At 41.3% G+C, this 23711-nt stretch overlaps 1 protein-coding gene across 1 annotated transcript in view; it reads right to left on the bottom strand.

The window, feature by feature from the left end:
• The window catches only part of CDH2 (cadherin 2), a 207583-nt gene that overhangs the window by 4042 nt on the left and 179830 nt on the right, over positions 1 to 23711 (bottom strand). Inside the window, exon 15 of the mRNA XM_063076734.1 lies at positions 6614 to 6778. Coding sequence (XP_062932804.1) covers positions 6614 to 6778 — 165 coding nt within the window. The remainder of the gene's footprint in view (positions 1 to 6613; positions 6779 to 23711) is intronic.

Below are 23711 nucleotides of genomic sequence, written 5' to 3' on the forward strand. Positions count from 1 at the left end.
GGTGAGGCACAGCTATCCATAAGCTAGATCCTTTGCCTGACCTTGTAGAGCTCATATTCACATGTTAGCATGTGCCCCTCTTCCTTTTTCCCTACAAAAGCTAGCAATAGGTGATTCCTTTAGTTCAGCACTGTCTAAGTTGGAGCACACAAGAACTGGACCCAAGAAAGACCTGAGGAAAAATCAAGACAAATCTAGGAAATTCCTGATAAGGAGAATGGTTTCCTGAAAACAAATACTAAATTTTCATTACAACGACTGCTTTATAAGACAAGCTAAAGAGACAACGGCTAAGATCACTTTCTTCAGGTCATCTGCCTTATCACAATTCAATTTTTAAGTGAAAATACGCAGAGCCTTGCCCAGTCTTTATGGTATCAGCACCTAACTGGAAATATGGAAAGCTAAAGACTAAAATTAGCTCTACAGTGTCAATGGCTGGGCCTCAAGTGTGACTAGATTCAATGGAGAAAAAGTGGTGGCCTGTGTTTACTGCGATTAGGGAAGAAATACTAGAAGCTGTCTGGTCTTCACCACTGTGTTAAAGGATCTGAGGAGTCTTCATCAAATGCCTAGGCCACCTAATTCAATTCCCTAAAATAAATACAATGATGGTGACAATACTCTCATACCTACTATTGAGATTCTCACAACTATTCTTTTCTTTTTGATTTTTTTTTAGCTCCTGCATTGCCTTTCTGAGCATCCTGGTAGCTTTCAAATCTGTTCTATTTCTTTTTTTTGAAAAAGAGGTTAAGGCCATAAAATACATTAGAAAGAGATCACCTTGCTCTGTTATAACATGAAACATTGTCTTGGGTTTTAATAATTACAAAAGGGCAAAACCACTGAACTTTTCAAGAATTCTTAAGCAGGCCACCTTTCTAGGCAGAAAGTTATGCAGTTTAAATCCCTTCCACTTGGATAGCACTGATTTTTATCTGAGAATAAAATGTGACTCTTCTGAATGAGGTATTATATAAATGCTTGGTAATATTTTGGTACTTCTAAAAAGATCACAGTCAAATCCTGAGAAACTGACAATAACAGACATGCAACCAGAATGAATGTACTGCAGAAATCTGGGGGCAAAGGAAACTTCTGGTCCTCCCTTATGGGATTCCTTTATTTTTAGATATGGACACCTTTTTACATGACGAGTAATGCAATGGTAGCAAATTTACAAACTAAATTCATGTGTTTCTCTAGGTTTGACTAAATCTAGCAAAATACGCTCTTGTTTTCACCTTTCCTAGATAGGCAGATCTTGAACTCTGGATAAATATGGACTATTTTCTGTAGTTTGAGGCTCGTCTGTAAAGTTAAAGAACTATGGGCCTGGCTGAATTCTTGCTGAGCTTATATTTATAGACTTCTGATCCTATGCTTTATGGGCAGAGACATGCTTTTATGAGGACTATAAAAACCCACATTCTTCAGTGAGGAACACATGAAGGATATAAGAGCAAAGAGGTCCTATTGATTCCCTTACATTCTGTCTTCTATAGACTTAGTGCCATTACTTTAGTTCAGGTCCTCATTATATCCTGCCTGGACCAGAGCAAAGGCCTCTCTAACTGGTCTTCCTATCCCCAGTGCTATTCCTGTTTCTTTCCTACAAACTATGATTGCTTTCTCTCTATAACGTTATTTGATGTTACTCCCCCAAGAAAAACCATCCCATCACACTCTATGACCTATAGCAGTGTTTTCCAAATAAGGGAAAACACTGTGGGTATGCAAGATGATTTCTAATTGGTGTGCCGGCACCTTAAAATATTTATTTTCCTCTATTTAAAAAAATTAAGCTAAAATGGATTAAAAGTTTAAATACATAATAAAAGAGGTGTGCTGAGAGGGAAAAAGCTAGAAGCTTTTGGATAATTTACAGGACAAAGTCAAAACTCTTTAAAGAGCATTCAACGAACCTAAACTGTTCATCCACCTTTTCTGCTGCAGCTTTTCACAGCTCCAGCAACCACAATCAAATTCTGTACTATTCCCCTCAAACTCAAAAGCGTCATGTTCTTGCACACCTCCATGCTATGTGCATATCCATTTCCTTCTGGCTGAAATGTAATTCCTTTTGTTTGAAATGTTCCCCCTTCATATTTTTTCATCTGATTAATATCCATCCATCCATTCATCCATCTATCCATGCAAAAGCCCATTAAAAATGTCACTTCTGCTGCATGGATTTTTTTTTCCCTGACCTTGACTGGGAGTCACTCCTGTGGTCTCTCTGATTCCCTCTACTCTTATTACTGTGTTTGGATTACTCTAGATGTGACATCCTTTCTGCAGAGGCTGTTGTGTAGTCATTTCACACCCTACTGTCCAACACAGGGCCTGACATACAGCAGATATTCTAGAAAGTAACTTTGCACTACTGTCCCAAGCTTAGTTTTTTCCCTTCAGCATCTTGTTCATATTTACATCTACTCCTTTCAGAAAAAGCTAGGCTTTGGGTTCAAAATATATGTGGACATAAAAGTATACCATGTTTACATTCGAGTGGAATGCTGTGATTTATTGAGGCCAACATTACTACCTCTCTTTCTGGGAATTTCACTTTACTTAAAGCAATTTTTTTAGAGGGAGAAAATTTTAATTGTTTCATTTATAATTAGAGGATAGTAAAAAGTCTTTTACTCCTAAATGATAATTAACCTATAATGATAATTAATATGATACTAATAATAATTGAGATTTTTATGTGATAGGCACTATACCAAGCACTTCACATAGATGATCTCATTTAGTTCTGACTGCAATCTTAAAAGAAGATTCTATTATAATCCTCAAATAAATAAGAAAACTGGAAATCCAAGAGTTTAAATACAAAGATCTTGACCTTATACAGGTAACAGAGCTGTTAGGTGAGGTAGCTGGATTTGAACTTGAACAAATGTCCAATTCCTGTAAGAGTGGAATGAAATATTTTAAAGAGGACATATTAAATTTAAGTAATAGGAGAAAAAGGCAAACATTTTAAACTTTAGTAGTATCAAGCAAGTTATCCTAGAGGAACCTTCCATAAGTTTTAAATGATATTAATCAAAAGTTGGTCTTTTAACAGAAGTATGCACTTGGTTTTTATAATTCTGAGATAAAGGAATACACAGGATTAGTGAAGTTATTGGAGGTATGCTAATATATACTGTTGGGTTAAGATTAAATAAATTTGTTTCAGCTTTTCACCCTCTGAAGGTCATGTTTAAAAACTCAACACAGAATATAGTTCTGCAGTTGAAATTCAAAAACATCTGACTTAATTTAATCTACTGACCACATTGGAAATATATTTTTCAGATTCATGGCAACATTTATTCATTATTTAAATACACAAACTAGAAAATGTTCTCATGAGCTTTTCTATTCCTTACTCTATAAAAGAACTCCAATTATAATCACCATTATATTATTCTTCCTTTGGAACATTCAGTACTCTACTAAATCAAATAAAACCTGGAGATTAATAAATTTGTGTACATTTTAAATGATTTTATAAAATGTACTTGACTTCTTTCTAGGTACCTTCAATGGTTTTAAAATTTTGCATATGTTTATTTTTGTCTGTCCAATGAATGAAAGATATTGATCAAGTCTTAATGGGTATCTTGGATGGAAGAATCTATATGGTGCTTTTGAGAGTATTACTGGCTCAGGCCTTTTGAACTCTCCCACAGAACTGACCATTGCATCCCTTAAATGCCACTGGATGGTGCCTAACCCATACTCTGCATGCCTGATCCTTCCTGGGTTGGAATAGCTAGTTGGTATTCCAGGCAGGAAAAACACTATGCTTATAGGTGTCAGCATGGAATTACAAAGCTGAGACTGTGAACTGCAAGTAGAGTTCTCTGTCACTGACCTACAAGATGCCAGTTGGGGGAGGCCTGAGATGAAGTTGGAAAGCCAAATAAGAACCAGACACAACTTGCCTCCTGTGCCTGCTGAAGTAAGGCTTCAGATACCAGAATGTTTGCCTTGTACAAAGATTATGCTGGCAGCAAAGTAGAGAACACAAACAAAGAGAAACTACTGTATGTCTATTTTTTGTCTACATATTACTGGCACAGTTATGTTACACACAGTAGACATTCAATAGTGATTTGCTGAATGGATGATCCTAAACCAAGCTCAAGATGACTTCAAAATGAGCCATTTTCAACATATGCAGATAATCCTCAAATTGTGAATTGATTGTATTCTAGAAGTTAATTTGCAGTTGCTTGGAACAAGGTTTTTCATATAAGTAATCACACATGCTTGCTATGGTCTCAAACTGTTTTTTAGACTGTGTACCTGAGCACTGTTTTAGAGAAATAAAATTCCAAAGGAAATTCCATTGCAACCTTTTTTTACTGTGGCATTAGAGGGCTCGGGTAACCGAACCTTATTAACTAGATACTCTTTTCTATGTGCTGAAGAAAATACAGTCACTGTTAAAAAGAAAATCAATACACACACATACACACAAAACACAAACTTAAAACAACAAATACCCTTGTTTTCTGAACGTGATCAGCACCAATAGAATGAAAGGCTCTAGACTTCGTCTCTGCTAAATCCCAATCTAAAATAAACTGGGTGATGCCCATAGCTTCATGTCCATACGACTATACTCAAATTCCCCAAAACAATAAAATCTAAGAGCTGGGCAATATATTATATGCAGAGTTTATACAAAGATGAACAGGAGAGAACTCACATGCTCAAGTGGGAGAAAGAAGGAATGACAGGCCCCAGCTGGTGAGGGCTATGTTTGAAGAAGCCTCTTGTTATCCCTTCCCAGAGGTATCAAGGAAGGCTTCAGGGAGAAAGGGAAGTTTTAGCTGAATCCTGAAAACTAAGCGGGAATCCTGCAGATGGTGAACGTAAGGGCTCTGCAGAAGTTACAGAATGTTCAAAAGTGTGAGGCTTTTGAGAACCTGCAGATAGTTCAGTGGGGCTGCCACACAGGAATGGAATGTGGGGAGGGGAGAGGGAGGGCAGGAATCTGATTATGAACAGCCTTATCAATGACGCGGAGTGTTTGATCTTTATCACTGAGAAAGAAGAGCATCAAGGATGGGATGGAATCCCACACAAAAAAGACACTTCAAGAACAGGCAGAAACATTCAGTAAGTACTTGGTGAATTACACTCAAGCCAAAATTCTTGCTTTAAAAAAATCTAGTTCCTATACCTGCAGTCAAAAAATTCACTATGTCTTGAAACCTGACAACTACAGGAATAACCCAACAATTTTGCATGACAAACATTAAAACATCTACCCTAATTTCCCTAACCAGGTCTACGAGGGTACCTCAAAAAGTTCATGGGAGGATTCATATTATCTTTTAATTCTATTTTTCCACAAACTTTTTGAAGTACTCTCGTATATATAAATAAGAGCTGGGAAAGTTAGGACATATTTCTGTAGATAAAGGGAGTTACTGGCATTCTGCTGTTTTTGCCTTCCATCTGATTTTAAATCACGTCTACTAAAAATTAACCTATTACCTGTTTAGCAGAAGTGAATATATATGCTCAGAAAGCAGCATATATTTTAGGGATAGACAGTAACGGATAGTTGTGCAAATAGAAAACTATTCCAAATTTGCTTCAAAACTTTTTCTACAAGCTATACGTGCATCTAAAATCTTATAGTAGATTGATTATATTTACATATTTATGACTATTTTAAGAAATCTCAGGAAACGAGTCTAATCAGCACATTACTGAAGACCATTTACAACAGATACATTCCACATTGTGATGCACTTATCATCTTGGAGATACTGAGGATATGGCCAGAGAACACCAGTCCTGCCATATATTCACAATCAATATCAATATCAACATGTATTGCTCTCATAATAAAAATTCAAAAGGAGAATTACAATAAAACGATAGACATCATCAAAAGAAGAAGCATAAATCATTGTACTTCAAACCTTAATAATTAAATGAAGCAGAACTCCTGGTCAGTCATGAAATAAGAGAATGCCATAACAATTTTGACAGTGAAAATCATATCTGTTATACTCAACACAGAATTAGCTTCCTCTTAAGGAAGCTCTTAAAACTCCTCAACTAGACAAGTATTTAAATCACTTACATAATATTTAATCTAGCGGCTCTTCCAACTAATCTCTTTTGATGGAGTCGTAGGGCAGGCACCGAATTCTCACCACTTGTGGGATTGATTCAAAGGGTACAGTGTGGGGAAAACTAAAGTGAACTATCCATACATTTATCAGTGCTAATAAATCAAATGTGAATGCACTATAATATTGTTAGTCTATTTATTACTTATAATCTAGAGAAAAAAGTCCTTCCTAGAGATAGTGTGACTAATACTGATAATATATGATGGATATCATTTTGCAAGTACAGAATATTAATCAATAGATCTCTTTTTGATTGGTCAAAGCAATTAAATTTCTGTTCTTTGTTACTAAGGCCACATTTGCTTTCATACAAAGATAAACTTAAGAAAAACAAGTTTGTTTTAATGAACTACATAGCTATATTCTAAGCAATTTGTGGCCTGCATAGATTGCATAGATCTAACTATTAGCATAAAATAAAATCCCTTGTAAAGAAAATGAGTCTTTCTTTGCACCTCATTAATGAAGTCTCCGATGTCCCCAGGGTGTGGGGCTGCAGATCTGACTGGATACTGGGGCTCAGCGTGGATGGGTCTCTCATCCAGTCTCCGGATTCCTACAGACTTGATGGCATCAGGCTCCACGGTATCGGGCTGCTGGAGCTGGCTCAAGTCGTAGTCCTACAAACAACAAAATCAAAAACCCATGGTAAATGTGCACAAAAATGAAAAATTACCACCTTTGTTTTTTGACACATACTCAGAATGCATAGAGATGAGTGAAATTTAACATAATGGAAAAGTTGCCATCATGAGTTTTTCATGTTATGATTAAATATTTCTTTCACACAGCTCTTTCTTCTGTGTTTTTCATTTCTACAGTCTGTGCTCCATCTGCTTGACAATGTTCCTTATCAGTTTCCAATGGAAAACAGCAATGTGACGAGGTCTCACTGTAAAATCTTAAAATACCAACGAGAAAGTATAGTTGTGCCATAGATGCAAAGGTACAAAAGACTTAATGTCTTTAATATTAAAAAAAAAAAAAATTGATATGCTTGCTTTTTTCTTGCCCTAAAGGAAGGCATTCATTCGTCAAGCTTTTGAAGCCATTCTTCATTCCTCCATCCCTTCTATGGTCTGGAGCAGGAGTCTGCAAACTACGGTCTGTGGTCCTAGTCTGACCTGTTGTAGGGACCCAAATGCCCCAAGGGATCACACCCTGATCACATAAGCCCTTCTCGGCCACACCCCATCATGGCGCTGGTTGCCCTTCTCTTCCGTATTCTCCTTCCCGCCGGCGCAAATTACACACCAATCAGCTCCCCCCCAAACCCCATGCAGTATGCTAAGTAGGGATTGTATTTTAAGCCAATCAGCCTTCCCTTAAAGCCCTATATATGTGTGTATGTGCTGCTTAATAAACGAGCTCTCTCCGGTGGATCGTCAACTGGTGTCGACTCGTCCTTTCATTTGGTGCCGAAACCCAGGACGGAGTTTCTCTCGAGCGGCGACACTTTTCAGATCGCAGCAACAGCACCTTCCAAGTCGCCCCTCAGGGCTCCCTCAAGCTGTAACACTTTTCAGATCACAGCGGCAGCACCTCTCGAGTCGCCCCTCGGGAACTCCATCCCGCCAGGACCGGCCTCCCTTCCACCGCTCACCACTGACGTCCACCCTCGTCCATTGTTTTCGGCGCTGGCTCCTTCCACTCACCACCGGCTCATCATTAGGTAAGCCCCCTTTTCTAAAGGGCACCGGCCCTTTTCAGGCTACCACAGGGAGTCCAGATCGTCCAGTAGCCCCTAACACCCATAACCACCCCACCACGGTCTTCACGGCCACCATAAATTCCCAAACTATAACAGGTTCCAAAGCCCTGGTAAACTTTTACTTTCATTTTTGGAGGTTAAAAGCCCCATTCTGTTCTCTCCTCTCTTTCACCCTCCTGTCCACCACTCTCTTCTCTCCACCTCCCGGGTCCGGGACCCGACCAGAAATTCCTAGCGCTAGGTTCCTTCAGGCACTGGGCTTTTGCCCTAGAGAAGTGAAGGTCTGAGTGATGACCCACACCTCCCTTCTCTCCTCCTGGTTCATACCTGAACCTGCCGGGACTGACGTGACCTATTGGGGAATCCCTCTAGGATCCTGCCTTTCCCAACCGGCCGAAGGATCTGTCTTATCACTAATCTCTGTCCGATTTCTGTCTAAATTCCCATTAAGAGACCAGAATGGGCGCTTCCTCCTCCTCCCTAGGGGACTCTCCACTTCAATGCCTTCTGAAAAACCTCACCAACCTTTCCCTAGACCTCTTTAACTACTGCTAGTGCCTAAAAAAATGGAAGGAGATCCCCTACATCGAGGCTTTTCGCCTCTTGGCTCAGAACCCCGCCCTCTGCTCCTCCTGTGCTCCCTCTCAACTCCTTTTAGCCTGTAAACCATCTTCACAGTCACCCCTCGATTCTTCCACCTTCGACCCTGCTGATGAACCCCCACCCTACTGACCTCCTCCTCCCCCAGTGCCTCCGGTGCCCACTCCTCCTCCTCCGTCATCCGTGTCACCTTCTGCACCTCCTGCACCGTCCCCTCCTCCATCTTTACCCTCCCCTACTCCTGACGCACTAAGCCCCCCTTTCACCCGTTCCCGAGGTCCTCCCACTGCCCCTTTAACAATCGCCCCACTACGTGAGGTAGCTGGGGCTGAAGGAGTAGGTAGGGTCCATGTTCCCTTTTCCCTAGGTGACCTTACAGAATTAGAAAAAAGACTAGGCTCTTTCTCTACCGACCCTACCACCTACATTAAAGAATTCCAATGGATCCTGCAGGCCTACAACCTCACACATTATGACATCTTCATGCTCCTAGCCAATACCCTCCTTCCCGAGGAACGCCGCAGGGTCTGGGATAGAGCCCAAACCCATGCCACTGACACCCATCGTACCAATCCGAATCACCCGCCAGGCCCCCAAGCAGTCCCAGAACAGGAACCCAATTGGGATTATAACACAGCCCAGGGAATCCAGGCTCGAGACCGTTTTGCCTCTTGCTTAATAACTGGCCTCAAAAAATCGGCTCGCAAGGTCGTCAATTTCCAAAAAATTCAAGAAATTGTCCAAAAAAAGGAGGAACCTCCCTCCGAGTTCCTCAATAGATTAACTCAGGCCTTTCAACAATACACTAACTTAGACCCCAACTCAGAAGACGGCCGGCATGTCCTTATGACCTATTTCCTGGCCCAATCCTACCCCGACATTAAAACTAAACTTAAAAAATTAGAGCAGGGTCCTGCAACCCCTCAGACCGAAATCCTGTCAGTGGCCTTCAAAGTCTTTCATAATCGAGAGGAGGAAAAGGAACGTCGAAAACAAAAGGCCGACCACGCCAACTTCCAGATGTTGGCCCAGCTTATCAAACCCCCTGGGCGCCCTCCCACAGCCTCCACCTCTAAGCCTCCACCTGGAGCCTGCTTTAAATGTGGAAAGGAAGGGCATTGGGCAAAGGCTTGCCCCACCGCCAGGCCACCCACCACTCCTTGTCCAAAATGCAAAAAGAAGGGACATTGGGGATCTGATGGCCCCCTTGCCAGAAGGGGTGAGGGACCAACTGCCCCACAGTCCCCCGAACCGTGGACTCCACCTATGGTGGGCCTCGCTGAGGAGGACTGATAGAGCCTTGGGCCCTTCCCGACCATCTCTATAACAAAGCAGGAGCCCAGGGTATCCATGGTTGTGGATGGCCACCCAATATCTTTCCTCCTGGACACTGGAGCCACCTTTTCGGTCTTAAGGGAATATAAAGGCCCCACCACCTCCAGCAGCTCTCCTATAGTCGGGGTAGGAGGTAAACAAATCTTTCCCCAAAAAACCCCTCTTTTAACCTGCTGCCTTCAAGGCACTCAATCCGTTTTCTCCCATTCCTTTCTAGTCATGCCACAATGCCCCGTCCCCTTGTTGGGTCGGGACATTCAAGTCCCCATTACTTTGCCCCTGTCCTCTTCCTCTTCCCCCGTTTCCTTCCTCCTAGTGCTAGCTCAAGCCCAAGATCCTACTAATTCCACCCCTCCAAAGAAGTCCTTATCCATGATAACGCACCCTGTTAACCCCACAGTTTGGGACACTGCCAGCCCTGCTCTGGCCCAGTGTTCCCCTGTACACATAAAACTAAAAGACCCCTCCAAATATATTTGCCAGGCTCAGTATCCATTAACCACAGCAGCCCTCCTCGGGTTAAGTCCCATCATTCAGGACCTATTAAAAAAGGGGTATCTCCGTCCCACTCGCTCCCCTTTCAATACTCCCATACTCGCTGTAAAAAAACCTAATGGAGCCTTTCGGCTCGTCCAAGACCTCCGTCTTGTTAATGCCGCTGTCATTCCCATTCATCCCCTTGTATCAAATCCATACACTCTTCTTTCCAAGGTCCCAGCGACCTCTACTCATTTCTCGGTTTTGGACTTAAAGGATGCCTTCTTTTTCATACCCCTGGAAACCGGCACTCAGGACATTTTTGCCTTCACATGGACTGACCCCCATTCCCGCCACTCTGAACAACTCACTTGGACGGTCCTGCCACAGGGATTTCGGGATAGCCCTCATATTTTCGGGCAGACCCTAGCACAGGACCTCAAATCTTTTCACTTAAACCATCCAGAGTCCACCTTATTACAATATGTGGACGATCTCCTTCTATGCAGCCCTTCATGGGAACAATCCCAAGCTGACACTGCCCATTTGCTTAACTTCCTAGCGGGTAAGGGATATTGAGTGTCCCCTGCCAAGGCCCAAATCTCCTTGCCGTCTGTAACCTACCTTGGTTTTCTCCTCTCCCCGGGAAAGACGGAAATCACCCTGGACAGGAAACAGCTTCTTACTGACCTGCCCATCCCCAAAACCAAAACAGAAATCCTATCTTTCCTGGGTCTAGCCGGATATTTCAGAGCATGGATCCCCAATCTCTCTTTGCTAGCCCGACCTCTCTATAATATGAGTAAGGGTCCTCCTGAAGAACCTTTACTCTCCTCACCTCAGCACCCTTTTCTCAAGCTTCGGCAGGCCCTTCTAACGGCCCCTGCACTTCATCTCCCTGATCTAACTAAACCCTTTTTCCACTATGTTCATGAAAATGTGGGACAAGCTCTAGGCGTCCTAGGACAGAATTATGGCCCCTCCTTAGCCCCCGTAGCATACCTATCAAAACAGTTGGACCCCACTGTACGAGGCTGGGCACCCTGTCTAAGAGCCCTAGCAGCGGGGCAGTTACTGTATAAGGAAGCATCCAAATTAACATTTGGGGCACCTCTCACCATTCTCTCACCACATCACCTTAAACACCTCCTTACCTATAAGGCTCTCCAATCCCTCCCACCTTCCAGAATCCTAACCCCCCTATCCTTCACTACCTGCCCACCCCTAAATCCAGCCACCCTAATGCCTATACCAGATTCCCCCAACACCCCTTTGCACAGCTGTGTAGAAAGCCTTCAAAATTTTATACCTTACCGCACTTCCATCACTGAGGGACCCCTATCTCACGCTGATCTCACATGGTTCACGGATGGGTCCTCATTCAAGGAAGGAAACACTGATTACGCAGGGTATGCCATAGTCTCCCTTGATTCGGTTATAGAGGCCCAACCTTTACCCAAGGGTACTACCAACCAGCAGGCCGAACTTATCGCCGCCACGCGAGCCTGCGTTCTAGCTGAAGGAAAAACTCTTAACTTATACACTGACTCCAAATCCCATTTACCTTGTAAATTAGGAGTCATTCATTGCAGATCCCACCAGAGGGACGATTCCCCAATCACTCGCGGGCATTGTAAGGCTGACCTCGCCGCACGCACTGCGGCACGGCACCCACAGACACAAAACCAACTTCCCATTCTTCCTTACGGCTCCCAGGGTTCACAGACACCCTCTCAGCCCCAACCGCCTAATGATGATAAGTCCTCTCTCTTTCGCTTGCTCCATGACCTGTTTCACTCTAGCCCCCAAGCTTTATCCCAGTTTTTACAGGCCTTCTTCTCAGTCACCCCATCTGACAAAGCCCTCTTACGAAAAATCTCCTCCTCATGCACAATCTGCCAGTGTACCAATCCTAACACCCCTCTCAAACCTGGGCCATACCCCTCCCACCAGGCCAGAGGTCTCACACCCGCGGCCGACTGGCAAGTCGATTTTACACACATGCCTTCTGTCCGGCACCTCAAATACCTCTTGGTGTTTGTTGATACCTTTTCAGGATGGGTGGAGGCATTCCCAACATCCAATAAAAAGGCCTCCACCGTAGCCCAGACTCTCCTTTCCCAAATCATCCCACGATTTGGGATGCCTACTTCCATTCAATCTGATAATGGACCTGAATTTACCGCCCAGATAGTACAAAAACTCTCCCAGTCACTCTCTCTCCCCTGGCACCTACATTGCCCTTACTGACCTCAGGCATCTGGAAAGGTAGAAAGAACCAACAGAACCTTAAAAGACATACTAACTAAATTATCTCTGGAATTATACCTTGATTGGGTCCGTCTTCTACCTCTCGCTCTACTCAAGGTCAGAGCTCTCCCAAAGAGGCCCCCCAATCTTTCCCCTTTTGAAGTCATGTATGGTAGGCCCCTCCTACCCCCAGGGATCACAGCAACTGAAGGACCCATACCACCCGCCATGGCTTTACCTTTGCTCTCCCACCTTCGCACTGAATTATGGAAGCACCAGGACTGGCTACTTCCAGATCCATCACTTTCCAAAAATAACCTTTCACTCAGCCCAGGCCAATTAGTATTCTATACTTCCCCAGAACCCAAAACCCCCCTAACTCCTAAGTGGGAAGGCCCATGTCCTGTCATCCTTTGCACTCCGACTGTTGCTAAACTTGCCCTGCCAGGTAATCATGTTACTCCATGGATTCATATTTCTAGGCTGAAGCCTTACACTCAGGATCCGCCATCGGCCACCGAGAACTCCAGTAACAAACTTCAGAAGAACTTAACACACAATTCTTTTAAGTGTATCCCTCATCCTACCGACCCTTTCAAACTCCACCTATCCCGGACCTCAGCCCTACCCCTAATTCTGGAGACATGAACCTTCTCCTTGGCCTTCTCCTGTTCTTTCCACTTCACCCAGGGAGCTTTCAGGCCTCTTCCCATATATGGAAATTTGAGGCATTTGAGACCTACACTGAAAAACAAACCCGGATCAGCGGCTCTCTAGCTGGGACCGCAGATTGCCCCACCTCCGGTTGCTCTCAACCTGCAAACATCCCTCTCGCTACGTCCAAGTTAATCAAACAAGCCCAAGTGGGAAAAATTTCTAATCAGGCCTTTAACCAGCTTTTGCTTAGAAACTACCAGCTCCTAGATACTGATGAACCCCCCGCCTCATCTCGTGAGCGCCTCAGCCGATGCTGAAGAGACACCACCTTACAGAGGGAACGCATTCCTACACGCCCTTGCCACCGACGCCTGGCTGCTCCCTCCAGTCTCCAACTACGAAGAATGGAACCGGTGCATATTCGACTTGTGGCTTCAAGGAACGTTTATGGACTTTTCCCCTTTTGAAATTACTTGTTTCTCCACCCTCCTTTGGGGTTTCATAATGGGTATTTATGTACCTTCCTCCCTTTGCCCCCCCACAACGCCCCAGTTCAGCAGGAAGTAGCTCGATGACTTCAACGTCCCCTTTCCTAAAACAAGAAAAAGGGAGGAATGTAGGGACCCAAATGCCCCAAGGGATCACACCCCGATCACATAAGCCCTTCTCGGCCACACCCCATCATGGCGCTGGTTGCCCTTCTCTTCCGTATTCTCCTTCCCACCGGTGCAAATTACACACCAATCAGCTCCCCCCCAAACCCCATGTGGTATGCTAAGTAGGGATTGTATTTTAAGCCAACCAGCTTTCCCCTTAAAGCCCTATATATGTGTGTGTGTGCGCTGCCTAATAAACGGGCTCTCTCCGGTGGATCGGTGGATCGTCAACTGGTGTCGACTCGTCCTTTCACCTGTGGCCTATTTTTTTCTAAGAAGGGCTTTTATCTTTTTAAAGTGTCATGTAAAATAACAGCAACAAAGAGGGATTTGCTACAGAGACTGTATACACAGCCTATAGCATCTAAACGCTTCACTATCTGGCCCTTTGTAGGAAAAGTTTGTAACCTCTGGTCTAGTGTGGGTTCTCTTCCAATGCAGCCCTGTGGGACTGTCTTGAAAATACAGCCTGTCCACATTCAGAGAGGCAGATTAGAACCTGAGAACGAGGAAGCTCTGGGCACAGCCTGGGTCCTCAGAACTATTTTCAGCTACTGCATCAGCCAGCTGGACAGAAATGTATAAAGAAACTGACTATAATGTGGAAATGAATCAAAATTTTAGGTTTGGGCAAATACTCTGTAGTTTTCAAACCTCTAAACTCTGGTGATATAAATGTCATATCCCCAACCTAACTGAAATTCTCCAATTCAACTTTGATGTTTACAGAAAGTACAAATTTTCTGATACTCTTTTTAGTTCAGGCTTCATATCTCTGTCTATAATCAGCTTAAAACTTCTTGCAGTAGCTCTATAGTGGTTTTGATTTATTCAACACTTGAACATTTACCATGCTTTGGCAATATTCTAGGTGTTTAACATATGTTGACTCATTTAATCTTCTTAACAACATGTGTGATATTAAGCGTTGTTATCCCCATTTAAGAGATGAGGAAATTGTAGCCCAAGTAATTCACCCATGGTCCCAAATCTATTAAGACTCTGACTCCCAATGGATCAGAATCAAAAGCCTGGCTCTTTTCACAGTCACCTACGAGAGTGAGTTAAGTCTGATTACAAGGTTGGATTTAGAGAGTAACTACCTAGATAGATGAGGATGGAGGGACAGGAAATGTGAAGAATGATTAAAATAATATAGGAGACTGAGGGGAGAAAGGTCACCGATCTTCACACCCACTATCTGCCAGGTACTTTACCAGGTTCTTGATAAGTGTTTTCCCATTATCGTTTTATCATGTTTTTAGATGAAGAAACAGATTCAGGCAGGTTGAATAACTTGCCCGAGGCCACACAGCTTGTATGTGATCAAGATGGGAATCAAAAGCAGGTGTGCCTGACATCAAAATGTCTGATTTAAAACTTAACTCCATGCTTGCTGAGATACTCTGATCCTGACTACACTCTTCCTGAATAACTCCTTACCAAGAGCTTCAACTAGCCTCGCTGGTGAAGGCACTGAGGGGCTGGGATGAAAAGGCTCTTCCTCTCAGAAGTGTGCAACAAGATACGGAAGGTAAGGCAGATACACAAAGCAGGACAAGCCAGAGGGGGATGTAAATTTGGTATATCACATAGCATAAGATGCTCAGAGTGAAAACTGAGCATTAGGTTTGAACCTTGAACCATACACGGGTTGAGGAGAAAGCACTGTTTTGGGAGAATCAACAGCAGAAGCAAAGGCATAGGAATTTGTTTTCTCTGGTCAGGATAGAGTATTTCAAATCACCTGTACAAAAGTTGAGTGAAAACATCTTGATCTTGCACAAATGTGCTCCATTTTCAACTTTACAGCATTTTAAAATTATGAGTTATTTATAGAATATTTTACAGGCCTACAATGATACAGCAGATATGAAAGCCTTTGAAATGTTAAAACGTTACACAAGACAAAAAGAGAGATTTATGTAGAGAATTGCATGTTTTTTCCAGGGATGTTTAATTTCAAGTTGGGCAATTAAAGCACGGTAGAGTGGGGTGAATCATGAATATGTGTGTGTTTTAACAATTACCAAAGATTTTCCCAGAAAGAGGAAAAATAGGTGGTTAAGTATACTGATGACAGTTAATAATGTTTCTACCCTCAGGTAAAAAATGCTTTATTAGTAGTCTGAGTCACACAAATATAGGTCATTGAATTGTACATTTAAGAATTGTCTTTTACCTGGTGACATATTCCTTGATTATCCTGGATATATTATATGATAGTTCAGGCTGACAATTATAAGATTACAGAGAAATTTCATTCATATAATTAGAAACAAAAGAGGCATGTGGGCTCGGCTCATACCGTTCCTCACCTGGAAGGAACCCCTCAACCCTGACTTCTTATGAAACTGTCACTGCATCCAGGGTTGCAAATACAAATACATTTTGATTGGCCGACAGAGTTTTAAAACTATTTAAATAAGTCACCAACATTTAGACATGAGTATATCTCACCTGGAAATAAGAAGATCTGGCAAAACAGAAAAACAGAGCTCATATTCTGACATAACCATTTGCTGCAGCTGATAACAGCTGACTCCGTTGGACACGGACAGCATCTCCTTCTGGCCGGTTCATTTATTAATGTGTACACAACATACCTACATATCAGCATATTAATGTACAGCTTTTTATTTTTCTTTTGACAGCCTTTTTCTAGTACCTTAAGGACCAGAGAACAGAAATACTCTTAAAACTTCTGTGGTCCTGCTCAATCCTTTTACCATCAATGTGTCAGGCTCATAGAAAGTGCTCATGAAAAAAATGGTGTTGAAAATAATCTCAGTGATGATGTTCATGCCAGATAGCAGAAGAGCAGCCAATCAAAGAAATGTGACCTGGATCACATTATACTCCAAAGCAGTAATTCACAATGGGGAGGGAGAGACAGACCCCTGGCCCCATTGCTGAGAATCATTGCCATGGTGACTTCCCTGTAATGATGGAAACCTATTACATTTCCTCAGTTATCAGGGTATTGAAAAAGAAGCAGAAAACCACTGACTTATATGAAGCTAGAAACTGGGTTAAAACACACATCTTACAGTTTCTCTGTGATGTTTTCCCCTTGTCTATTGCAATTATGGGATATAAAAATCTGGTGGTGATTGAGAGCATGACAAAGTAAGCTCAGGTCACAGGAATGGGCTTTACTGTCAACGTCCATCTCTGTTTTATGGCAGAAGTCCTGACCTGAGGGTCCAATTTTAGGCCTCTTGATAAAGGATCACCCTATGCAAACCTCCTAAATTATACATTTTTACAATCCCATAATGCTTTATGTAAACAAACAAATTACAACATGTAGAATGAGAATTATAAAGAGAATTACAGAGACTGAAATGTTCTCAAGGTCATTGGGTTTATGGCCTTACTTCTGAAGATTATAAACAATCCAAGAAAAAAATCTTTATTTGGTTCCTAAAACTACAAAGTGTAGTTCTGAAAATTTTCTTATGTCTATCAATGTTTATAATGTTAACTTCTAAAAGAAATTTAACTTTTAAATGGAGGCTGAAGAAAATCTTATCTTAACAAATGTTTAGAATGTGTGTTAACTGGCAATGACCATTAACAGTAGGCACGGAATTAGGGTTTTTAGAATACTAACACTGCAAGTTAACTTAAAAAAATTGTTTTTGGTCTATGATTTAGAATGTTTTAAGGATGATTTATCTCTGGGGAGTTAGTAAGAAGTTAGTCAGGAGCTAGAGCTTTACACTGGCTTTTTTTGTTAAATTCACCAACTTGCAATAATTTATAATTGGTCTAGAAAATGATACCACAAATCTACCTTAGGGCATTTGGTTATGTTAAAATAAAAAAATAAATTAAAAAAAATAAATTAAAAAAAATAAAATGCTGCATCGGTTTAAATTGAAATTCTGAAATCCCAGGCAAAAATTTCAGAAAACTTCATTGCACATACAATCTATAGGACTGAGCAATTAGCCTGTCTCGGGGAGTGATGAAAACTTTCTTTTACCATTCCACAAGTATTTAAGGAGTGCCTGGTGGGTGCCAGATGCCATTTTCAGTTCTCAGAGCGTGAAAGAAGGAAACCAGCTTTATCTCGTGCCCTCATCCATCAGGAATTACATTAGATACTTTCTCATGTGGTGTCTCATATAATCCAAACAAAAGCCCTTCCCAGTGGATGTTATTTTTCCCACTCTATTGATTACCACAGCTCAGGGAGGTTAATTATTTCACCAAGGTCACAGACTCAGTTAAGCAGTGTCAACAAATAAAACAAGACCACCAGAGCAACTGAAATAATCAAAAAGCTGCATATTTTTGTCACTTGCCCCTGAAGAAATGTACCAAATGGTTTGCTCATGGGGAAAACATCAGCAATTTTAAGTGCTAGAAGGGAGCATTCAAGGTGGTTATGCTACTTAGTCACTAGGCTCTAGCACTCCGGACAGGACAGAATTAGCTCTTAGGGGAGTGCACAGTTGGCTAAAAGGAGACTCGCTGTTGATTGGGCAGGGAGAAATCTTCACATAGGTACAACAAGGGTCTGGCACCTGGAGGAGGGGTGGGCGCTCAAAGTGCCTGGTCTTTATCAGCCTCCACTAGTTAGATGCAGTGATGAAACACAATACTGGTACAGGACTGGTACAAGTGGAGAAGTTTCTTCTTACAGTAGCAAAGGCAAGTAATTTTAAAATTCCCATATAGATAAGGTAAACATTTTTAATGTTTTAAGACTGACAGAGAATTAAAAACACTAACATCAAGTAAACAGACGAAATTCTGAAGGAAAAAAAAGTATCTGGAAAAAAGCTGACTGTGGCATAGCCGAGAAACTCTTTCGACAGACACAAAAAGGAATGGAAGGTGGAAGAGAAGAACATTATTAGCTTACCCTCTATAGCTCCTGGCATTAAAATAATTGAATACGATAGTGATAAGGTGTCAACATATTACCATACAACTGCTGACAAGTCAGTCAAATACCCTTGCAAGCTTTATGTAAATTACATTATGACCTGATTTTCTTCCCCAGAGAAATATAGTTATGATGGTAACTATCTACACAGGTGAAATGATGTGGAAAACTAAGTAGATTCTATGGATTATTCAAGACCCCTAAAATAGAAGATTTGCTAAAAGTTTTTCTGTATTGAATCACAAACCTAATAGAAATAAAATAACTTGGGGATTTAACATATACAGATTAAGGTCCCCATTCTCTGTTTTCATATACATTTTAATCTCATTGATATAGCCAGTTCCACTTCTCACGAGGAGGGGGACTGGTTCCATTAGGAGGGGACACATTCATTGTTTCTGCTTCCATGACTTACTGTTAATGCTATCCTATCATAGCTTCTTTTAAAATGCTCCCTGTTTTGAGAATTGCGAATGAGCTAACGATTTGTACTTGGAGGAACCTGCACACCGTTTTCCACAATGGCTTGTACTAATTTACGTTTGCACCAACAGTGTGCATGTGTTCCTTTTTCTCCACATCCTCACCAGCACTTTTTGTTTGTCTTTTTGATAACAGCCATCCTAACTTTGATGAGATGATATTTCACTGTGGTTTGATTTGCATTTCTCTCACGATTACCAATACTGATCATTTTTTTTGTATAACTGTTAGTCGTTTGCATGTCTTCTTTCTAAGTGTCTATTCAGGTCATTTGCCCATCTTTTAATCAAATTATTTGTTATTTTTGCTGTTGAGTTCCTTGTTTATTCTGCATATTAATCTCTTGTTGGATTAATAGTTTGCAAATATTTTTCTCCCATTCTGCAGTTGCCTTTTCACTCTGTTGAATGTTTCCTTTGCTGTGCAGAAGCTTTTTAGTTTGTTGTAGTCCTGTATGTCTATTCTTGCTTTTGTTGTTTGTGCTTTAGAAATCTTCTCCATAAAATTTTTGCCCAGACTAACGTATTGGAGTGTTTCCCTTATGTTTTCTTCTAGTAGTTTTATCGTTTCAGGTCTTCCATTTAAGTCTTTAATCCTTTTTGAGTTGATTTTGGTATATGGTGAGAAGAGTCTAGTTTAAGAAGAATATTCTTTGTTTTAAGATAAATTTACACATTAAGTCAATACAGAACAGGGAGCATAGTATTTGACTTTTAAAAATAGATTCTGAAATCAAAGTACCTTGATTCAAATGTTGGCTCCATCAGAACTTAACTGTGTGGCCTTGAACAGATCAAATAAATTTCCTGTGCTAATAACCTTAACAGTATTCAATCTTCGGACAAAAAAAGTTAATGAGGACTCCATTAATGGATAAGTCTATAGTGAGCTTCAACAAACTTTTTATGCAAGAAAAAAAGTCAGTAAATATTTTAGGGTTTGGGGGCCATGTAGTCTCTGTCGCAACATTTCAACTCTGCTGCTGCTGTAGCATCAAAATCACCATGGACAATAAGTACACAATGGGCATTGTGCATGGCTATGTTCCAGGAAAACTTTCCTTATAAAAACAGGCAGATAGTGGATTTGGCAGCTGGTTGAACTTTTTGGCCTATAGCATTTTAGCATCTTAGCTTTCCTTGTTTGTTTTTGGGGTTTTTTTGGCATAGTGCTAACACTTACTTGGCATTCCAATCTTTATCGTTTGTTATTACTGCAGAACTGATAACTTTCTTTTCCCCTAAAACTAAATGTAGTAAACTTCTGATTAGCCAGGAAGAATAAATATTAAAATGAGTTACATAAAATTTTGTGTTCATTTGCATGAAGTTACAGGAATAGCAAAGAAAAGGTCATGTGTGAATCATCTGCACATCTAAAATATTTTATTGTCAAGAGGGAATGGGCACTGACCAGTTCAGAATATGTGTAGTCTATAGCATACCAATATGTGTCACCTGGCCATGAGTGTTTTGAAAACAGCATGCAAAAAGGTAATGACAATGTGCTAAACAAATCCCTGGTGAAATCTTCCTCTTGTGACATCCGTGTCACTCTTTCAATAGCTAACATATACTAGTGCTTGCAGGTGGGTATAAATGGTTGAATAACTTGGGAACATCATTGTCAGAATGTGCTTCAGCCAACAATAAAAATGTTAAAAGTGGTCTCCACAGTTATGTCCAGATTCAGCCATCTGTTATAGTTTGCTTATAAAGCAGAATGATTTTGTAAAACAATTATCTCAAGGAAATCAAATACACCATGGTTAAATTATATAGCTTCATTCTCTGCTTCAGTCAGATGGCTGGGCTTGGTTGCCCACACTGGGCTGGTTCCTGAGATTGGCAGGAAGTCCACAAAGACCCCTGGCTCAGGGAGAGATCTCTTGACTCAGTGAAGTGGCTGGTTTGCTTCTGTCTAGGCATCCTGCCTAGATTTTAGTTCCTGTTGTCCAAATCGTATACTCAGATTTTTTTTTTAAACTTGGCTACTCAGATTGCTTCTCCAGATTTTAACTTTGTTAATGTCAAAATGTGCTCAATTATGCAAGCTTAACCAATTAATTGGGTCTTACCCTTTGCCTATTCTACAGCCAGATTACCAGTAGTCATCTCATAAGCTGTGGCTAAGCACCTAGCCTTGCTGGTCCTACCCAGTAACACCTGCCTGCTATAGATCAGTGAGATTAAATAAAACACCTATCACATGACCTCCAGCACAGTGTATAATAGCTTGAACTCTCAAGTCACGCAGACTTGGGTTTGAAAACTGGACTAACAGTATCTACTTCATAAGGTAATCGGGAACAGTAGAAGAGACTTGTAAACCAAGAGTGTAGCACGGTGCCTGACGCAGAACAAGTACATGACTGCTAGCGTATATGAATGACACCATCATTTCCTGAAGACATCAAAGATGTCAAAGGATGAAAGTGACATGACATTGTCAGGGGTGTACTGTTTGAATTAATACTATAGATAGAGATGCAAACTAAGTTAGAGATTCAAGAAGAGGGCTCAGTGCAGTTCAACTAACATTCTAGACACTGAAATAAAAAATAAGTATGACAAGTCCTTACCCTCACAGAGCTTAAAGTCAGGACCAGGACTGTACACAAAAGCTCAAAATAAAGGGACACATGAATGCTGTGAGAACACAGAGGAGACACACTTGATTCAGCCCAGGACTCCAAGACAAGATGTTTTGAGATGAATCCTTATGGTTAAATAGAGTTAGACAGGCAAAGACATGGACTAAGACAGGAAAGTGTGCAATAGTCTGATATAGGTGTAGAGGCCCAGGCAGTTCAATCCTTCTGCAGTTTAAAATGCAAAGTAGAGGGACCATGAGAGGAGAAACTAAGTCATCCATCCTCAAAGTCCCATTCCCAAAAGCCAAATCCCAGATCATAGGAACTGTGGTTCTTACCCCATTTCAGGCACCTGAACTCTGCTGAATGTGCTTTCTGTGTCATAGAGACTCTGGGGATCTCAATTACTTTCATCCTGAGAGTAATTTCCACAAATCACATAAGAAATCAATTCCATTAAAAAAAAAGTCAATTGATGCTCACACGGCAATTACATCTGGATCTTTTGGGATCTGGAAACCTGGGTCACTAAAAAGAGCTGCTATCATGACTCCCTTTATCATGAAATTGCATGGGATTCCTGACATGTGCAAATGCCAGGTTCTGATCAACAAGACTTTAATATCACAGAAAGTACTAGAAACTTTGTCCAGGTAAAGAATAGTGGCTCTCTCTGGTTTTTGGTGAAACTCACAGTAGTACTTCTCATGCCCATACAGTGTCTCATTTTCATGAGCTGCTACCTACTGTATCTCCTCTGTGTCCCGGGACCCACTTTCCCCTGGCTTACCTGGATGGATCAGAACAATGCAACCCACTGTGGGTGGGGTGAAAACTGTTTTCACAGAATCTCTGAAAACATTCTCTAAATTCATGTACCTCACATGGGTGGGACAGAGACCTTCAGCTGATTGCTACACCCATTTATTCTTTGTAGGCACAAAGCTAAGGGGTATTTCCCAGAGATTTGGGAGTGGAAGTGATGTGTGGGAAATCTCCCATAAATCATCCTTCATGCCCTGTGGTCATCAGTGATTACATGTATATATGGCTAGGGTGGCCCTGGAAGCCATGATGGAAGATGGGGGAACAATGGCACTCTGGGTCCCTGAATGACTGTGTAGCCAGAGTACAGCAGACCTCGCTTCTCCATCTCAGTGACTGGACACACAATCACTGCTAAGTAAGCAAGAAATACATTTCAATTAGCTTATTAGGTCACTGAAATTCTAGAATTACAGAAGCTAACCTTTTTAAACTAATACATCTGGCTAAATATATTTGTGTGGCTAATCCACTTTCTTTTTTTTTAAACCAGTACCACAGAAAACCATCCCATGGTTTCAGAACATTAAAGTAATTCCTCCTCGTAGAAATCTGTTTTTATCAATCCAAAGCCAAATAATTATTACATAATTTAATCAGGGTCTGCAAAATTAAGTTTCTATAAAGTACAGGCTGATAACATAAAAGAGTAAAGCTGGTCTGGTATGAAAAAAAGGAAAAGAAAAAAATTACTGGAACACACTTGCCCTGCTTAAGGAGGGATGCTTCTATTTCGTTTTGAATAATTTATTGTCACGTCAGAATGCAGACCATAATTTCAGAAGTTTTCATATTTTGAAAGGATTGTGAAAATAAGAACTTCATGTAAATTTGCTTTCAATTTTTGAATTCTGCAGGCTAAATAAAACAGAGCCATGGGCTATGTATGAACAGACCCCCACTGTATGAACTGTTACTTTAAAGTGGCAGAGAATCCAACCTTCGGACATGTCCCCCAAACTATCCCAGTTGGTATCAGGTTCTTTCTCTGAGATTTCTGAACCATCTCTGATACCAAAGAAACTAGTTTTGAGCATGTCTCTAAAATTTAAGAAAGCAAATT

Source organism: Cynocephalus volans, chromosome 13 (genome assembly GCF_027409185.1).
Source record: "Cynocephalus volans isolate mCynVol1 chromosome 13, mCynVol1.pri, whole genome shotgun sequence".
Lineage (NCBI taxonomy): Eukaryota > Metazoa > Chordata > Mammalia > Dermoptera > Cynocephalidae > Cynocephalus > Cynocephalus volans.